The sequence below is a fragment of the Diorhabda carinulata genome, chromosome 3 (genome assembly GCF_026250575.1).
Source record: "Diorhabda carinulata isolate Delta chromosome 3, icDioCari1.1, whole genome shotgun sequence".
Taxonomy (NCBI): Eukaryota; Metazoa; Arthropoda; class Insecta; order Coleoptera; family Chrysomelidae; genus Diorhabda; species Diorhabda carinulata.
In genome coordinates, this window is record NC_079462.1 from 30,061,663 (window position 1) to 30,079,006 (window position 17,344).

At 31.3% G+C, this 17,344-nt stretch overlaps 1 protein-coding gene across 2 annotated transcripts in view; it reads left to right on the forward strand.

Moving 5' to 3' along the window:
- The window catches only part of LOC130891736 (protein tincar), a 155,668-nt gene that overhangs the window by 43,692 nt on the left and 94,632 nt on the right, over positions 1–17,344 (forward strand). For both annotated transcript variants that reach the window (XM_057796644.1, XM_057796645.1), the window contains exons 2-3: positions 9,015–9,305; positions 16,829–16,947. In XM_057796644.1, coding sequence (XP_057652627.1) covers positions 9,056–9,305; positions 16,829–16,947 — 369 coding nt within the window. In that variant the 5' untranslated portion in view covers positions 9,015–9,055. The remainder of the gene's footprint in view (positions 1–9,014; positions 9,306–16,828; positions 16,948–17,344) is intronic.

Here is a 17,344-nt window from a genome sequence, read left to right on the forward strand (position 1 = left end):
TAGACATAGACACAAAAGACACACTACAATTAATTTACCCAAACTAACTTTAGATGAAAGAATAATTTTCGTAATAATTCAGTTAATGGACTATCGACATGGTGTGATTCAACCCCATTGGAGTATTCTCCTTGGGTTTACGTGAAGTCATTCGTTGGATATCGATATCGATGGATCAGAAACAATTCGACACCTGGGAATCGAAGAGTTATTGGCAAAATCCGGCCGCATACACTGCGACAAGTTTGTCAGAATTAGTTTTCCAGATTGAGTCTTGTACGCACCAGCTGTTGCAACTTCATATTTAAGCATTAGTGTTATAAGGAGCCCGTTGCAATGACATTGAAAATATATTTTTTTGTTCTATTGTAATTTAAGCCTGATGTCTAATTTGGGAACCTTGCAACTAGGTCACAACTATTTAATTTTTAGGACGGTCTACAATTCCACTCTTTTGTCCTTTACAAAATTTGTTGAATATAATTTTCCTGTTTGCTAAAGATTAAAATAATCTCCCTTCACTTGCAATGAATATTTGTCGGAGGACAAAACACCCGTACATAAATTCATACGTTTGAATAGTTGTTATCAAATATTATTCATATCGGCATTCAACCAGCTTAATTGTGAAAACAAAAATGTTTGCATTCGCAGGATTTTACCATTAAATTTCAATCTAAAAGCGCAACGTATTGTGATTGGAAATATTTGATGGTCAATATCAATTTACGTTACATAAAAAAGTGATTTTGAATTGTGAATCATTTGTTAAGTTATTATATACATTGTTATAAAAAATCAAGTGTACTGATTAGTAAATGGACACCTGAAAAATTATCAAATAAAGGAGTGACCAATCTATCGTTACAGAACGAACTGAAAATATTTTGGAAACAGTGGAGGTCAAATTATGTTAACCAAACTGTCAAGAGAGGGAAACGAACAAAATTATGAGGTACGGTTCGCAATTCATAAAGAGGAAGACATTATGAACTTATATGTTAATTATTCTTATTCTTAGGTATTTCAAATTTTGTACGTATAGAGAAGAAGTAAGAAGATCAGAAATCAAAAATATCAGCAACTAATAGAATATATCATGTAGATGAGAAGATATAGGAAAACAAGATACTAAATAAGAAAACAATGAAAGTTTACAACACAGACAACAAAAAAAGAAAAAGAAGAGTTGACAATAATTAAGAAGAAAGGTAATATGGGCAATATTAGGACCAATCAAGATGAAAATGAATACAAATAACGTATGAATTAGGAAATAAAGGAAGAAATTGAAATGGAAGATATGGTTAAAGGAATAAAAACACGAAGAATTAGATGGCTAGTGTATCTATAGAGAGCAGGGAATCCAGGAAGTAGAAGAAGAAGGAACAGATCCAGATCAAAGTGGTTGAAAGAAGTAAATGAAGATATGAGTACAATGAGAATCAAATAGTAGAAGGAGAATACTAAAGACAGGACGGTGAGAATAATTACCAACAAAGTGGACAATGGGGATTGATCTACCCTAAAAGGATCTGGAAAGCCTTACGTCACGTATTTCTTTTCTTATGCATTACTTTTCCTCATTTCTTTGATCTTCTACCAAAAGATTCAGTTTTCAAAAGCTTCAAAAGAAGCCTACTGTTTCGAAAGCGATGTGTATCATGTCTGTAGACAAAACAGTGTAACAGTTTTCTTTGTTTATTTTTTTTGGAAAAATAGAGAAACGGATTTTAAAGTTTTCTAGCACCAATACTACAATAGAAAATATTTTATAATTTTTCGAGTTATGACGTTATATGAGCGGAGGTGTTATTTGTGAGGTCGGTTTTCATATGTGATAATTCCTTCGCCTCAATATGAAAATATCGTAACTTGTTAAGACTATTCTTTGATTCCGTGGAGAGTACAAATGCTTTATTACTTTATTATAATCATTATCTTTTTGTTTATCGACAACGCAGTACTTTTTAATAAGAAATAGTAAGGAGCTAGATAAATATGAAATTCGTGTATTATTAAGACATTATTAGATATTGATGAAGACTAGGGCTGGACAATTATCCAAAAATATAATCTATTATCGATTATATGAAATAATCAATTATTTTCGATTAATCGATCTATAGAAAATAATCGATCATTCCAAAATAATCAATAAATCGGAAATAATCGATTAATCTAAAATAATCAATTTTAGATTATTCGAAAATCGGAAATAAAGTTTCAAAAGAACGATTGTGGTTTGATTTCTACAAAAAACAAGATAAAGAGCGAGTATACCACTAGGAACATAAATAAGACATATGGTTTGATTCCCAATAAAAACAAACCAAATAATGAACCTAGAGAAGATATTTGGAAGTAAGATTCTGATATTGAATTATGTTGAAATGCTACATGTATTCAAGAAGTTCAATGTTATTTGAGCAAATTTGAATATAAAGATGTGAAATGTATTTCCGCTAATTATCCAAAAATACTAATATAATAGAGACTATTTTTCATTTATTGAGATATATTTTTCATTTCATTCATTGAGACACGTCAATGATAGATTCGAAGAGAGAGAAACATCGAAACACATTCGACATAACTAACAACATTTTGGTCACTTTCAAAGGAAATAAAAGTTACTTTCAATAGAAATAGGCTTTGACAGTACACGACGTGAGAGGCCAGCAACTAAAGATGTAATCTTGAAATGGGAAATAAAAATAACTAATATAGTATATTGAAAAAACCTTTTCAAATATTTTTCAGATAGATTATTATCATGATTCTCATAGAATTTTTGGTACAACTTGACGGCAAGAACTCGATTTAGTATTTAGAAGAAAAACGCAATTTTACGATACTGAGCTGGAAATTATTTTCCTGTAATAATTTAAGTTAGTAACAAGCCAACTCATTAAAACCATTCTTATGAATATTCAAGAATGTAAATAATAATCTGTAGTCGATCAATTTGATACTCTGGGTGTAATTCATACCCTGTACATCGATGTTTAGAATTCAATCGTTCGTTTCGTCTACGGCCATACTCCGACTTGGTCGTAGGATACGACCAGGATAGTACGTCTCGAGAGGTACACAAATTATCCAAGAATCACCAGGACACAGATTTGTAATTAGGGAATCAAAAACAGTTGATAGAGACATTTTTAATACTAAAATAAAAAAAACATTTAAGTGTGGCCAAGTGCATAAAGCCGGCCCCAGTCGGTCACTTGACTAGGCAACCATTTTTTGATTTTTTAAATTTTGGTATAGCTGCTTAGCTTATTAGTTAAAGCATGATTTTGGTATCGAATGAAAGCTTGAACTTTAAAAATGGTTGCCTAGCCTTTGACTGTTAGAAATTTCGACAGCCCACTTTGAAGACGGGCACCCCGAGTGTACGCTAAAAGATACTCCATAAGAACCTTAATCAATGTATTTCCCATTAAATTTTATCTTATCTATATCTTTAACTTATTTTTTATATCTAAAATATTTAAGAAATAAATAATGTAATTGTTTTCTCAATTAATTTGTTTTTAATTAGCACGTATGTAACTACAACGTAGACAAAATATAATTAAAACATAGGGGATTAATCAGAGACAAATATTTTTTAAAATTTTTATGTTTGTTAATTTTTTTAATATTTCTGTTTTAAATATATTTTTAATCAAAATATTGTTTTAAACATGGAAAATATGAATAAAACAGAGGAAATGGATTGGAGAAAAATATATGTTTAAAATAACTAGAGTAAATTATAAGCTTTCACTTTTTTTTCTTCGAATAAAGGTAAATGCATCCTAGTCAGAAGGTGGGTAAAGTCACCTGGATTTGTATGCTCTAGAATAATGCTTCAGGTATATTCTAACAACTATTTTTGTTCATAAAGGTAAGAAGGGTCTGAAACTTCCTTTTTGCCAACTATTGCTCGTCTCTTATACCTCATACCTGTCTTTTCTATGTATTTGGTTTTCATATGTATTCGTTCGTGAACATGCAGCATCACCTTATAGATTCAAAAATTCTATTGGTCAGATGACATAAAAAGTTCAAGCTTTTATTTTGTATCAAAATCGTGCTTTAACTAATAAGCTAGCAACTATACCAAAATTTAAAAAATCTAAAAATGGTTGTCTAGTCAAGTGACTGAGTGAGGACTATAACTTCCATATCATTGTTTTCGTCTATTTGAGTACTACCTTTTTCAATAATATATGTCCTTTAACCGATGAGGAGCCTTTTTCAGCGGCCAGCTCTTGTACTAGTAGACTTGGTTATTCTAGTAGAGATCTCTCAACAGTATTTGAAGTGTTAATACAGTTGAATGTAGAATATGTCAATAGTATTTGTTTATGCCTTTGTAATTCAATGATATTATTATTAATAATTGAGTTTAAGATGATTTTGTTTGTTAAATGAACATATGTTGTGACAAAAATATTTTGAGTCACTATATTATTTTTAAGTAGAATGAATTTTATCGATGTTTTTGAAAAAACTTTTTTATAATATACAATACTAAATCATCAGGGTAAATTCTTTTTGTGTTTTTATCCCGATAGGAAACCTGACAATGCCGCAAGGCAATAAACAATGACAAATTTCCGGGTTGGTATCACTCCCCAATATTTGCTCTTCCATATAACTTATAAATATGATTCACGAAAAAGAGAAAGCTTTCCTATATTTATCTTATATTTGAGCTAACAGTTATGTGTCGGTTTTTCCGGGATACTCACTTTATGAGCTCAATATTTCATATGAAGTGTCTGTTTTCTTTCACGCTCAAATTGAATACAACATTGATTAAGAGATACATTCCATTTATAAACTAAAATTGAAGATTATTAGGTAGTTGAACTAACAGAACATGCAGATAATAAGATAATAATAGTGTTGAATTGAAAACACAAAAAATATACTGACGAAGAATATTTCATCATACGAGGATAGTCCCAGAAGTACCTGGTCTGACTTAGAGATGGCGGTAGTTGCTTGAAAAATACCACAGTATAAGAAAATACACAGTCTATGCAGCATATGGTTCAAATTTGAAGACGCCACGTCGTTTAGTATTCGTTTGGCAGCCATCAATAGTGAACGTTTTTAGTGAATTTGTAAACAGAAAAAATTCGTTATGTGATACGATATAATATTGGGTAGTAGAGTTTAAAAGAGCCGTACGACCTGCGAAGACCAGAATCGCAGTTGTCGACCAAATGAGGTGACAACTCCAGAAATGTTGGAAGAAAATCCATAAAGCAGTACTGGATGATCTTCGACTGAAAGTGCGTAAGCTAGCAGGCATTTCAAAAAGTGCGGTACATCGCATATTAACCGAAAATTTGGATATGAGAAATGGAAAAGAAGCAGCGTCATGTTTCTATCGAGGGTTTGGCAATGTTGAACAGATATTTTTGCGTCGTTTCATAACAAGAGATCAAACGTGGTTCTATCACTTCACACCCGAAACATAAGAATAATCAAAACAATGGACTGAAAAGGGAGAACCGGCACCAAAGAAGACAAATACCGTTCCATCTGCAGGCAAGGTCATGGCTTCGGCTTTTGGGATGCGCATGAGATAATTTTCATTGACTATGACAATGCACTAGCTCATACATCCGTTATTTCAAAGGCCAAAATTAATTAATTAAAGTTTGAATTGCTACCTCATGTACCCTATGAAGAGGTTATGTCGGCAGTTAATGGTCGAACTATTAAACTGAGATTACATTGTTTTACTGATGCCCTAAGTAAAAGTATTTTTACTGTTGCTACCAATAGTAATGGAGCGTCATCATAGAAATCGAAATTTTGGTTTGACAAATAAATTGAAAAATGTTGCATCAATACTCCATATAGGCTCGAAAAGTTCAAATGAATAATCAAAATGGAGAATTTTTTTGAAATCTTTAGAGAATATGAAGAATTTATGGTCCGTTTCTTTACTTGAACAAACTATTGACTAACGATTGCATATTCAACTTAAAACCAACGTTGTAACAATCGAAATATTTACAAACCTTTACACAAGCTACATGAAAGATCTTGTTTACCCAATATATTCACTCATAAAATACTCAACGAATATTATTTGTACACACACAATCGTATAGCTAAGGAAAGTCATTAAAAATTGTTTACGTAAACCTCCGCATTATCATAACAAAGGTATCTTCAACAATATAAAAGTGGCGAGAAGTGAAGGGACAGAAACATTAAAGAGGGCCCAAGGGCAAACGTGTTAAGAATGAGAGAATGAGGGTCGGTGAAACGACGTGTGTCTCAAATTTTCAGAATACAATTTGAAAAGCATGGCTTTAAAGATAATTTCATTTTTGCCCTAAATAAAGGTTTTCCTGAGTAAAATTTAATAAATAAAAACTTCATTATTAGATTTTTCTATGTTATCGACAGAAAAACCTCACGTTTTAATATGTCGAACTATTCATTGTTTAAGTTCAAAAATACTGAAGAAGCAAGAAAGTGTAGCTGCTTTATATCTCGTTTAGTTTGGTTCTCGTGATGATACATACTTTTCTTCTCTACAATTTGCCACCATCTTATCATGTTCCACTTTTCCTTTTTATCTAAATTATGGTTTCTCTCTTTGCATTTATACTTTGGCTAATTTTGTGGTTCAATAGTGGTCTTGTTTCTGTTTCATTTATTCACTTGCTATATATATTTCTTTTGAAATATATGAATGACCATTCCCAAGTTTCCTGTTCATTTAATCTCAGTCCTTTTTCTTTTGCTCTACCATCTAGCATTGCATTATTTGTACATTTTTATGGCTGCTATTGAGCAAATCTATATCATCTGTCAATGTAATTATATTGTAGCTTTCGACTCTTCTAATAGTATCTTTCTCAATCTTATAAGTATTTTCGATGCTTTTATTCTTTCTAAACCTTTTTATTCAGGATTCAGGTTGATTATGAAACAAAACGACACCTTGTATATCATTGACTACGATACTTATAAAATGGAGTGGCGAGGCGTCATAGACCCTGTATATTCTGTAACGTATTTACTTATTCAAGTAAAAATGAACAAAATTCATGTTCGCTAAAATTAGTATAAACGTCGCTAATTGTCTACTTAACAAGTAATATATGAATGCTTCAAATGCTTCAAGTTCTGAACTTTATACAAGAGTTTTCTCGACGTTCTTCCTTTTGAAATAAATGATTTGAAGTTGGTAAGAAATATAGAACATTTTCCATAATTTATCAATTTTCACTCCGGGTTTTCCTCTTCACTAACATTATCCTTGAAACAAAAACTTTCAAGTGGAAACATTCCATCTATGCTCTTAGATGCTCTTTCATGACACACAACCTCGAGCTATGAGTCGCGGAGCACTTTTCTGCATTTATTCAGTTTTTCACTCTCTTTTATTATTGAAGAGCGATGTTAGTATGGAAAATATTCGACAAGTGGTTTTTTAACTTGATAGCTTGTTATAAATTTTGAAAGTGGTTGTTGTTAGGAGGGTTGTATGGAAACGAAGTTTAGAATAAGAGAGCACATTTGTAAATTTATCAGAAATATTGATGTTGTCGTGAAAGATATATTTGATTTTTTATTTAGTTAGATTTAGAATTCACGGCAATACGGAAGCAATATTTAATTCCAGTTATTAAAAAATTTTTAAGCAAATTTTTGTTTTTAAATAAATTTAAAAATGAACTATTTTTTCGTCATTTCTTTCTCCTGAAATAATATTTTTCGAAATAATCAATACTCAAAAAAATTTATAAGAGTGAAGTATACACCATATTTGAGATCAATGCTATTTCTTCTTCATAAAAAGGGATCAGGATGTTCAACAATAGTTCACTAACTAATTATTTGTCAAATTTTGTCTTCTATCAATATTTGTTCACAAGTTAGTTATTTGGAAATCAATATAATCTTTGGTTCTCTTTTATTTCTCATCCGTTTAAGTCCTTGTGAACTTTTACGAGGCTGGTCCCAGAAGTACCAGGTTTATTTCTCTATGTAATCTTTTAGCTCCATACACTTTCCCCAGCGATGTTCAATAACTTCGATACCAAGCTGTTCAAAGACATCACCTCTCTATTGTTGGAAAATCTTTGACCACCGAGCCATTTCTTCAGGTCTGGGAATAGAAAATAATTCGACGGGGCTAAATCTGACGAATATGGTGCATAAGGTAGCAATTCAAAGTTTAATTTATTAATTTTGGCCAATGCAATAACGGATGTGTGTACTGGTGCATTGTCTTGATGATACAACTCTTTCTTCTTAGCCAAACGCGGCCGTTTTTGCTTGATTTCCTCCCTCAAACGCTGCAATAAGTTCGCATAATACTCGCCGTTGAACCGTTGATAGTTTTTCCTTTTTCGAGATATTCAATGAAAATTATCTCACGCGCGTTCCAAAAAACCGACTCCATGACCGTGCCTGCAAATGGAACTGTCTTTTTCTTTATTTTCATTGTTTTTTTTTCTGGTACGAAGTTATGAATCAACGTTTCTTCCATAGTTATAAAACGGCGCAAAAATTCAGTTTTATTTCTGTGAAACATTGCCAAACACACGATTAAAACATCTTAGATGATCTTAATAGATCATCATCAAAATTATTGTATCCTTTTCCTGAATATATAAATGCTCTATCTACCAACAAACTTTTTTTTAATTTAAAGTCAAGCAATTCAGGTTTTCGTTTTTCACATATCTCACGAAACCCTTTAGCTCAATGAGCAAATAATTTACGATCAGCGTTTCCTATGATAAGTAATCACCTTACTCCAACTGAACATTATACTTTTGTTGGAGTAGAACTAAATTTATCTTCCTTTTATTTGAGTTATGACCAGTAATATCTACAATGTATATGTGGTAATTATCGAAATGATATTTTATGGAGTATCTAGTACAAAAATTCTGGTAATAACAATAAAATAATTTTTTTCATTATTGTTTTGAAATTAGATTTTAGTAATTATTAAATAAGCTTTTTTATTGTTTCAGCACTCCTCGCGAGGTCCATCCCTTTCGAAGGGTTTTAAGTGATGCAATCTTCAATTAGCACACCTTCAACGTTTGATAATAACAATGATATCAAAAAATCAATCGAAAAAATGAGCGATTCCAGTAAGGGAAGCTATCAAGCAATAAAATCAACAGAATCGCTACAGATCCCGAAAAAATCAAAAAAGAAGACTGGCATACACCTCAATAATCTTTGGTCGATATGGTATGGGATATTCTTCACTGGACTTCAATCTTACGTGGCCTACAAATGTTTAAAAAGGATATTAGGTAACTGAACGTTCAGCTTTTCAGGTTTAACAATTGACAATTTTTGGGTATATCAAAAAAGTAATCGGAATATCTGTTATATCTATAAAGTGGATATGTGCGGTAGTAACTGAGCAATAGATCAGGATTGTAGGGGGAATGATGAAGTTGTTTCCATGTTTCTAACAAAATGTACTGATTCTTGGATTCCATTAACTGAATGTGGATGGGCCTTATGTTGCCTTCACTCAGCAAGTCACGTATTTCGTACAGCGGATTTTTCTCACAATACGTTGTTGAATTTATTTTATCCGTACGAGGTAATCCACCAGCAACAGTCTCTCTCTGTCATAATGGGTGAAAATTTTTGTTAGTTTTAGACGATTTCGGATGTTGCAATTTCATACATTTTTTTCTGATTCTAGTATAAAGTAGACCAGTTTTTTTTATCGTCTGTAATTCATCAAAAATCATCGCCTTCTTCATCGTACCCCAAAAGAAAGTGAAAGCATTGCCCAAAGGTTGTTTTTATTTACCTTTGCCAGCACTTTTGGCAACTTTCGATAATTTAATGGTTGCTTTATGAAACCTGTGCGAGAAGCTCTTTGTTTCTTGGATTTTTGGTTAAGTTTTTTCATCGAACCATCAATAACTATAGAAGGGCGTTCACTGCGTTCCTCATCATGCACTTTTTCAAGTTTTCTAACCTTCTTTCGAACCGTTCTATCATTAATAATTTTTGTATACTGCACAAGTTCTACCACGAAATTTGGTAGCTTTTAGACATTTAGCATGAAGAGAATAAATAATAAATCGTGGGTATGCGTGGAAAGTCGGCAGCAAAGATGAAGACTCTGGATCAAACGATACATACTTAAAACCATGCCTAAGCATGCGTCTAACGATCCCAGCTGCCCACATCGTCTAGTAAATAGTTTCAAAGAAACATCTAGATTATTACGAGGTAATTTGATTGTAGTTTCGTTATTTCTCAACTAAATAATCCAACTTTCTATGATATCCCAAATTAGATAGGACTTATCTTGTCTTAAATGTGTACTCAACTTTTTCAACTTATATTTTTTACAATTCTGAATTATATCTGTGATTTTTTTTGGAGTAGGCTGAATTATTTTAAATTTAATAAAACGAGATTTAATATAAAACGAATATCTACTACATGTCATATATGAAAACAATCCAACAATTTAGAAACTATTGCATTCTCGGAGTTCATAAAAAATAGGATGAACTTCTGAAATACTATCGATAAAACACTTGATATTTGCAATTTTCAACTGTTTGAATAGAACCACTCTAATAAACGTGACTTTCCTCGGAAAACTACACATTTCCCAGAAAGTTGACTTTATTGTTTCACCAACAAACAATAAAAGTTCGAATTACCTTTTTCCTAACTATATATACAATTATGTGTATTGATCTGTCTCGTTTATAGTATTTTTGTGTTGATATTGACCAAGTAACAATAAAGGAGGTACTTTTATCATTTCTAATCATCAATAGTTTAACGTGTGTTTTGTCAGAAAAATGGAAAATATTATTTTTATTGTTTATAACGAAATCATTTAGATCATAAAGATAATAAAAAAAATCCAATTTCATTGATATTTGTAAAACAAAGGCATTTCTTGAATTTAATCTTTTATTATTCTAAAATTTTCAGAATGGTTTTACTTATAGGATGACCTTAAGAATATACCTTTTATTTTTGTGTATCCTTCATAAGAGCCTTCATATCTCAACTTTTAAAGCTTTCCTAGGTTTCATTATCTTAAAGATAATACAGGGAAGGTATAATTTTGTTCAAAATCAGTGTATATTGATTGGAATTAGATACTTCTCCGTCTTATATATCTTTAGTTATGAATTGGTCTACAGCACTTTTTCAAGCCTTCTCAATAAAAGAGGTTCATTTAGATTAAGATTACGAAGCACTGTTAGTGCAGAACAAAGCTGGTTCTAGTGCCATGACCCTATGAAAACTTTCTTAAGAAAAAACGGTCACTAACTCATTCGTGATATAATATAACAATTTTTTTAAAATTTTCATTTCAACCGACTCAGTCGCAATCACCAAATTTTATAATTTTGGAAAATATGTGCAAAAAAAAGAGGAATTGGCTTTCTTCTCACAAACTAGATCAACCACTTTTGGTTCTCCTTTAAAATAGAAAAAAAATTGCTAAGCCTGATACGTTTCGATCCATTTTTCATATTGAGAAAGTCACAAATTAGCTGAATGCTATCTTTCATGAAGCTATTACCTTAAAGAATTTCAATTCTTAAATTGGAAGAAGAAATAGGAAGATGTGAAAAAACTCTTCACAATATGAATTGTTTATATCGGTTCATCAGGGTTTTTAAACCCATCCCTGACTAGCTATAGTAGATTACGCCAGAAAACGTCCAAATGTATGTCATTGTTTCTATATTCAATGAAGTTTACAAATTCGAATTTCTACGAAATATTTTATCTCGTAAATGCAATACACAATATGTTAGTTATGAAGACAATGTTAGAATAGTTATATCACGTTTAGCGAAACTTGTATACTACAAAACAGTCTGTTTACCTCTTACGACTAAATTCCATTTAGTAACTAATTTCAGTGGAATACAGTAGATTACGTATTTTCTATTATATCTTTTGTAATCAGTTGATTCAATTAGGAACTTAATTAATAAATTTAAATCTACATCTCGTGCGTGAGAGGGTGCCTTAATGATCGATTCCATGTAAAAGCCATTTAAGATGATGATCTGGATTCGATATAACATTAAGATTATCAGTTGATCTGCTGATAGCGAATGGAAAAGAAAGACACGATGGATCACTTATGATCGAATTTGTTACATACTCAGAAACATTTTCCTAAAAGCCATCAAGTTATGGTCTCAAAAAACTAGAAAAACGAGAAGAAATCAGAAATACAGAGTAAGACCCCAGGTCCGACAAAATCGGAGAGATTTCTTTTTATTATACCAACTGGTCACAAAAAGATCTTTAACAATGCTATTAGTTATTAATAAGCTCACTGGACACTGCTTGATGAAGCTAAAGAGCATAGAAGAACTTCCGATAGCTCTTGTCGTTTCTTCAAGGAACCAAAGAAAATAGTCAAACACCTCCTCTGATAGGGCGAAACTATCTTTAGACGCCGGTACTTCAATTCAAGCTAATTACAACCAACGGCATAGCTAACAGATAGGTAGCTTTGCCTAATTATCTTTCTTATAGTTTTGACTTAATTCATAAATTAATATTTCAATTTTATTGTAATCTCATCACTTTCATTATTCTTAAGCTTCCCAAACCGCTACAAATATGGGACTAATTCGTCTATTTGATGTCCATGGGAGAGATGCAATATAATGAATCCAAATATCAATTGCTAACTTGAATATTCATGAATTTCTAGAGCTTTATTCGTGGGCGCTTCGTCCTGATGTTAGAAGATTTTCTCCAAATCTCCAAAAAATAGTTGCTCCAAACTCTGAGCTACTTCGAATAGACTATTTTTTTTATTATTCCTTCAGGTACTTTCCTATTTCTATCATATGTACCTGTAGACATTTCTATGGCCTCTGCTTCTTATTTTTCGTTGAATTTTTTCCATTGTTCCTGGGGCTATTAGGCCGTCTTTGAAAATAATTATCTGACCTTTTGTCAACTCATGGTTTCCTAGGAAACTGCTTTCTGAATATTATTGCGTCCTATTAACTGTTGAGATTTCTATTTGGGATAGAATAACAACTGGAGAGTTTCTATGACATTACTCTATGAACTCAACAGCTTTTTCAAATTCACGTAATGCTTCTTTTAAACTATTCACCTGGCTTTATGAGACAATTCTGAATGCGTGGTAACATAACAGAAAATAAATATTTGAAACCTGCTAAAAGCAAATTATTTCTAGAATTTTGTCACTTCCTTTGCTTGATTGTTTTTTAGGCATCCTCATAAATTGTTTTCTGTTATGACTTTTTCTGGTTCTATCACTTTTTATTAAATTTGAAGAGATTTCTTAACGTGAACTAACAAAGCACCAGATTTTTTTCATTATTTTATGAATTTCAGAAAATTTTCTTCCAAATTCATGGAACCAACAATTGTCTTATGCATGACTCTACTTTATTGACGACGTTAACGAAATCCATCGAAGGATATCCAGGAAGTAAATAGCTTAGCATTGCTGCAGGGACTTAATATCACCAAAAATTTTTCGTAGGAACGAGAATTTCTTGGGACTAAATCATGAGAGAATTCTGTAGTTGTAGTATAAGAGAAAATAAATATTGCAAACTTTTACAAAAGCAAATTACTCTCGCAATTCTATTACTTCTTTTGCTTGAATGTTTCGGGGACTATTAGATAGTCTCCGATAATAATTATTACTATCTGACTATCTTGGCATCTTCAAAAGTTGCTTGCTGTTCCGACTAATTCTCACTATATCATATGATAATTGGAGAGATATCTTTACGTGGTGTCATCAATTGAAGTAACAAAATATCAGATTCACTCCAAATTATTTTTCATTTGAAAGAACAACAGTTGAAATACTGAAAAACACTCTGTATATTTTCGATATTGATTGGTGAAATAATAAGATTTTGTTCAATATTGTTTCTATCATTTACTTCTTGAAATTTCAATTATACAAAAAAATACAGATTTCCGAGAGTGGATTTAATTTGATTGAACATAATACAATAACATTATCGATAAATTATTCACAGCTGGCACAGCATTATGAAATTTTGGTGCTTGGGGTGTTTGACCTATAATTAAATTCTTGGCGTTCATAAGTAAAATTCTTGAGAGATTCTAATTAAAGAATACACACCTATTTTATGTAATCATTAAGTGGAATTTTAACACGCAGGGTCATTTTTATTTTTTTCTAATTTTGATCTAAATTGAAATACTATTTTTTCTGTTATACTATTAACCTATAACATTAACATAACCCTTATAACATTTATCATATTTGGATGGCGATACTTCAATCCTTTTATGTAATACGAAAAGGTAGTTATTGAATTAAATTACGACAAAATTACATTTTTTGTTTGTTTGAATGTTTGTTAAACACGCTATAGGCTACCAAGACGAAATATATATGTTTTTATTTGCTCTTATGTCAATGAAAAATGTTTTGTTTGTTTGAGTTTTAGGTAAATTGAGAAATTATATTCTCATTTGTTCTTATTTCAATTGGAAAAAGTTCTGTAAGTTTTATTTCATGGGACATTCTAGGAGTTTTGGCATGATTCGTAGAACTATCAAATCAGTTGAACTGCTTTCTAACTACCATTAAAGTTTTTGTAACTAGAGTTGAGTGATTCGAGTGGACTTTATCATAGTGTCGCACAATTATCAATTACTTGTTTATTACTACCAATTTTAACCTCATTAAATTTATTATCACATTAAATTGTTCATATTTTATGTTCATGTTAGTTTTATAGAATGTCAACTGTAACCCCATTAACTTTTCATCTTCATTTATGTATACGATAAGATTTAGTATTTAAGGCACACGGATACCGTGTTCTTAATAGTTTGATATTCGTCGAGTATGCCAGTCAGATTATTGAAACTAAAAGTACTTTTAATTAATTATTAAATTCTCAGTATTCTTAATGAGTTGTTATTAAAAACAAATTTTGTGAATCAAGTTCTAGCGTTTTCGTATTTATTAAAAGTTTTCTTTTGGTAATTCATAATTATTTAATGATACATGAGGATGAATGGGCAAAAAAATTTGATTCCAGTCATTGGCGATGGGAATTGTTTATTCAGATGTTTGTTCTATTTTCTTATAGATCGTTGAAATAATTTTAAATAGCAATGGCTACTTTTATACATATTTTTCATAATATCAAAATAGTTGTATGGGTGTGGGGAAAAAAATCCGCACAAATTGTTTGTTTTAATGTATAAAATATTGGTTACCATACTGTAATCACACAAATTACAAACTGAATTAGCACCGAGTCGGCGCGCTTTCCTAATTTTTGTTTTCAAATATTGCAATAAATTATAAAATATTGAATTTGACGTTTGCCGGAATTTACTCAAGCTTCTCTTATTTAATTCTTCATGTATAGTTGCTTCCCATCTTTAAAAAAATTCGTTTCGTTTCAAATTTCGTCAAAAACGTTCAATTGCCTCAGTTGAGGCACATTAGGAACAATCTCAATAAACGAAATTTTCTGCATAAATCTAGATCTAACACACTCTTTGTCATATATTTGGGCGGTTACAGAATTTCCAGAAGGACAAATGTATATTGAAGGACGATCACCAAAAAACGCCAACAATACTAACTCGAGTTGAACTTTCTGTGTCTTCTGAAATACCCGAGGAAATAAATTTATTTCCTCGTTTTTCTATCAATAATAAGACTTATTATTCGCCGTTTGACTGCCGTCAATAGTAAAATATGACTCGTACACGATAATGATTTCAAAACATTTTCTTTTATGACATTTTTTCAACCTGCATAATCCGCGCAACGATTCATCCCTTGTTTTTGGTAAATTACAAGACCTCATATTCCTACTAATTGGAATTTCACCAATGAAATGAAAAGCCGAAGCATTTAGAGATTGAGATCACGGAATTGGATCACTTCTTACCAATGAACGACAAACCACCCCTCTCTTGATAGCTGCGAGAAATTTCGTTTATAAAACCAATCTATATATAATACATAAGAAAATTGATTGGTTATATTCCACAAAACATTTTGTTTAGAATAGTTTTCCTATGAAAATCTGAGAGCAAACATCTATTGAAACTGTTCATATAATTGATCGTATATGCTGATCTAGCTTTAAAATCTGGAAACTTTCTCGGAATGTTCTCGGATGAAGTGATCAATTAATTGAATGCCACTAGTTTCGCAAAGAAACGAAACACACAAATAGATAAAAGGGTGAAAAAGCAAGAAAAAATAAAAATAACTAACGGTTCTTAACTCAAATAAAACTATCTACAAACACGATTTTTCACATCAATATAAATGACTAGAAACAATAAAACAATGGTATCAATAATATATTTCATGAAAAAAGATAAGAATCTATATTAACAGCATATTCAATTCAAGAAAGCACAAAGTACAAACAACTCTAGACTTATATATGATAGGGGTGAAACATTGAAATAATCTGAGCTTGCAAGCCCTTAGCTATGATTTAGGTTGGCCGAGCTACTGTCATTATTGGAATTATAACAGTTGGTACTGATATAGACGTTGATGTTTTTTCTTTTTTTCATTACCTAAAACTTGAAGCGAGTATTAAAAATAATATCACCACAATTTTAGTTGTTATCTCGGTTATGTTCAAAAAAATAACGCTTAGAACTCGGTACTGAAATTAGTGGCTGCGAAACTGAAGTAACCACTGCGCTACAATACTCAATTTACGATATATTTTGACTATTATCTAGTTACCCTGACTCAAAAAAAACCGACCTGATGTATAAAGTCATCTTCTTTTTGTTTCAGGCTATTCTTTATTAAATTGGCCAGAAGGATTGCCTTACATGGAACTGAACTGTAGCTTAGGATTAACAGGAGCTGCATGTCTTCTACTGCCAATTTTCATAAGTGTTGCAATTCTCAAGGTAAGTAAATTTTTGATGCTTTGTTTCTATCAATTATGATACCTGATCAATTTCATATTTAGATATTTGTAGTATACATTTTATAACTGTAATATATATTAAGTTCTAACTGCATGAGTAGTTTGATGAATAGTAGCCTTCCGATTTCGAGAATTTAAAGCTCCAAGCTCTTTTCGAATGAAACAGTGAGCGCGTGAAGTAACTTTCAGTGCTTCAGTCAATAGGACTAACTGATCTGTACACAGCGTAACAACAGGAGAACAAAATCGTTGCTTAAAGCTTTTGGCTCCTGAAGATCGATGTAACTGCCTAGGTTAGCTGATGAATAGTATCCTTCAGATTTCAAGTCAAAGCTTTAAACTCTTTTCGAATAAAGCGATGAGCCCGTAAAGTGACT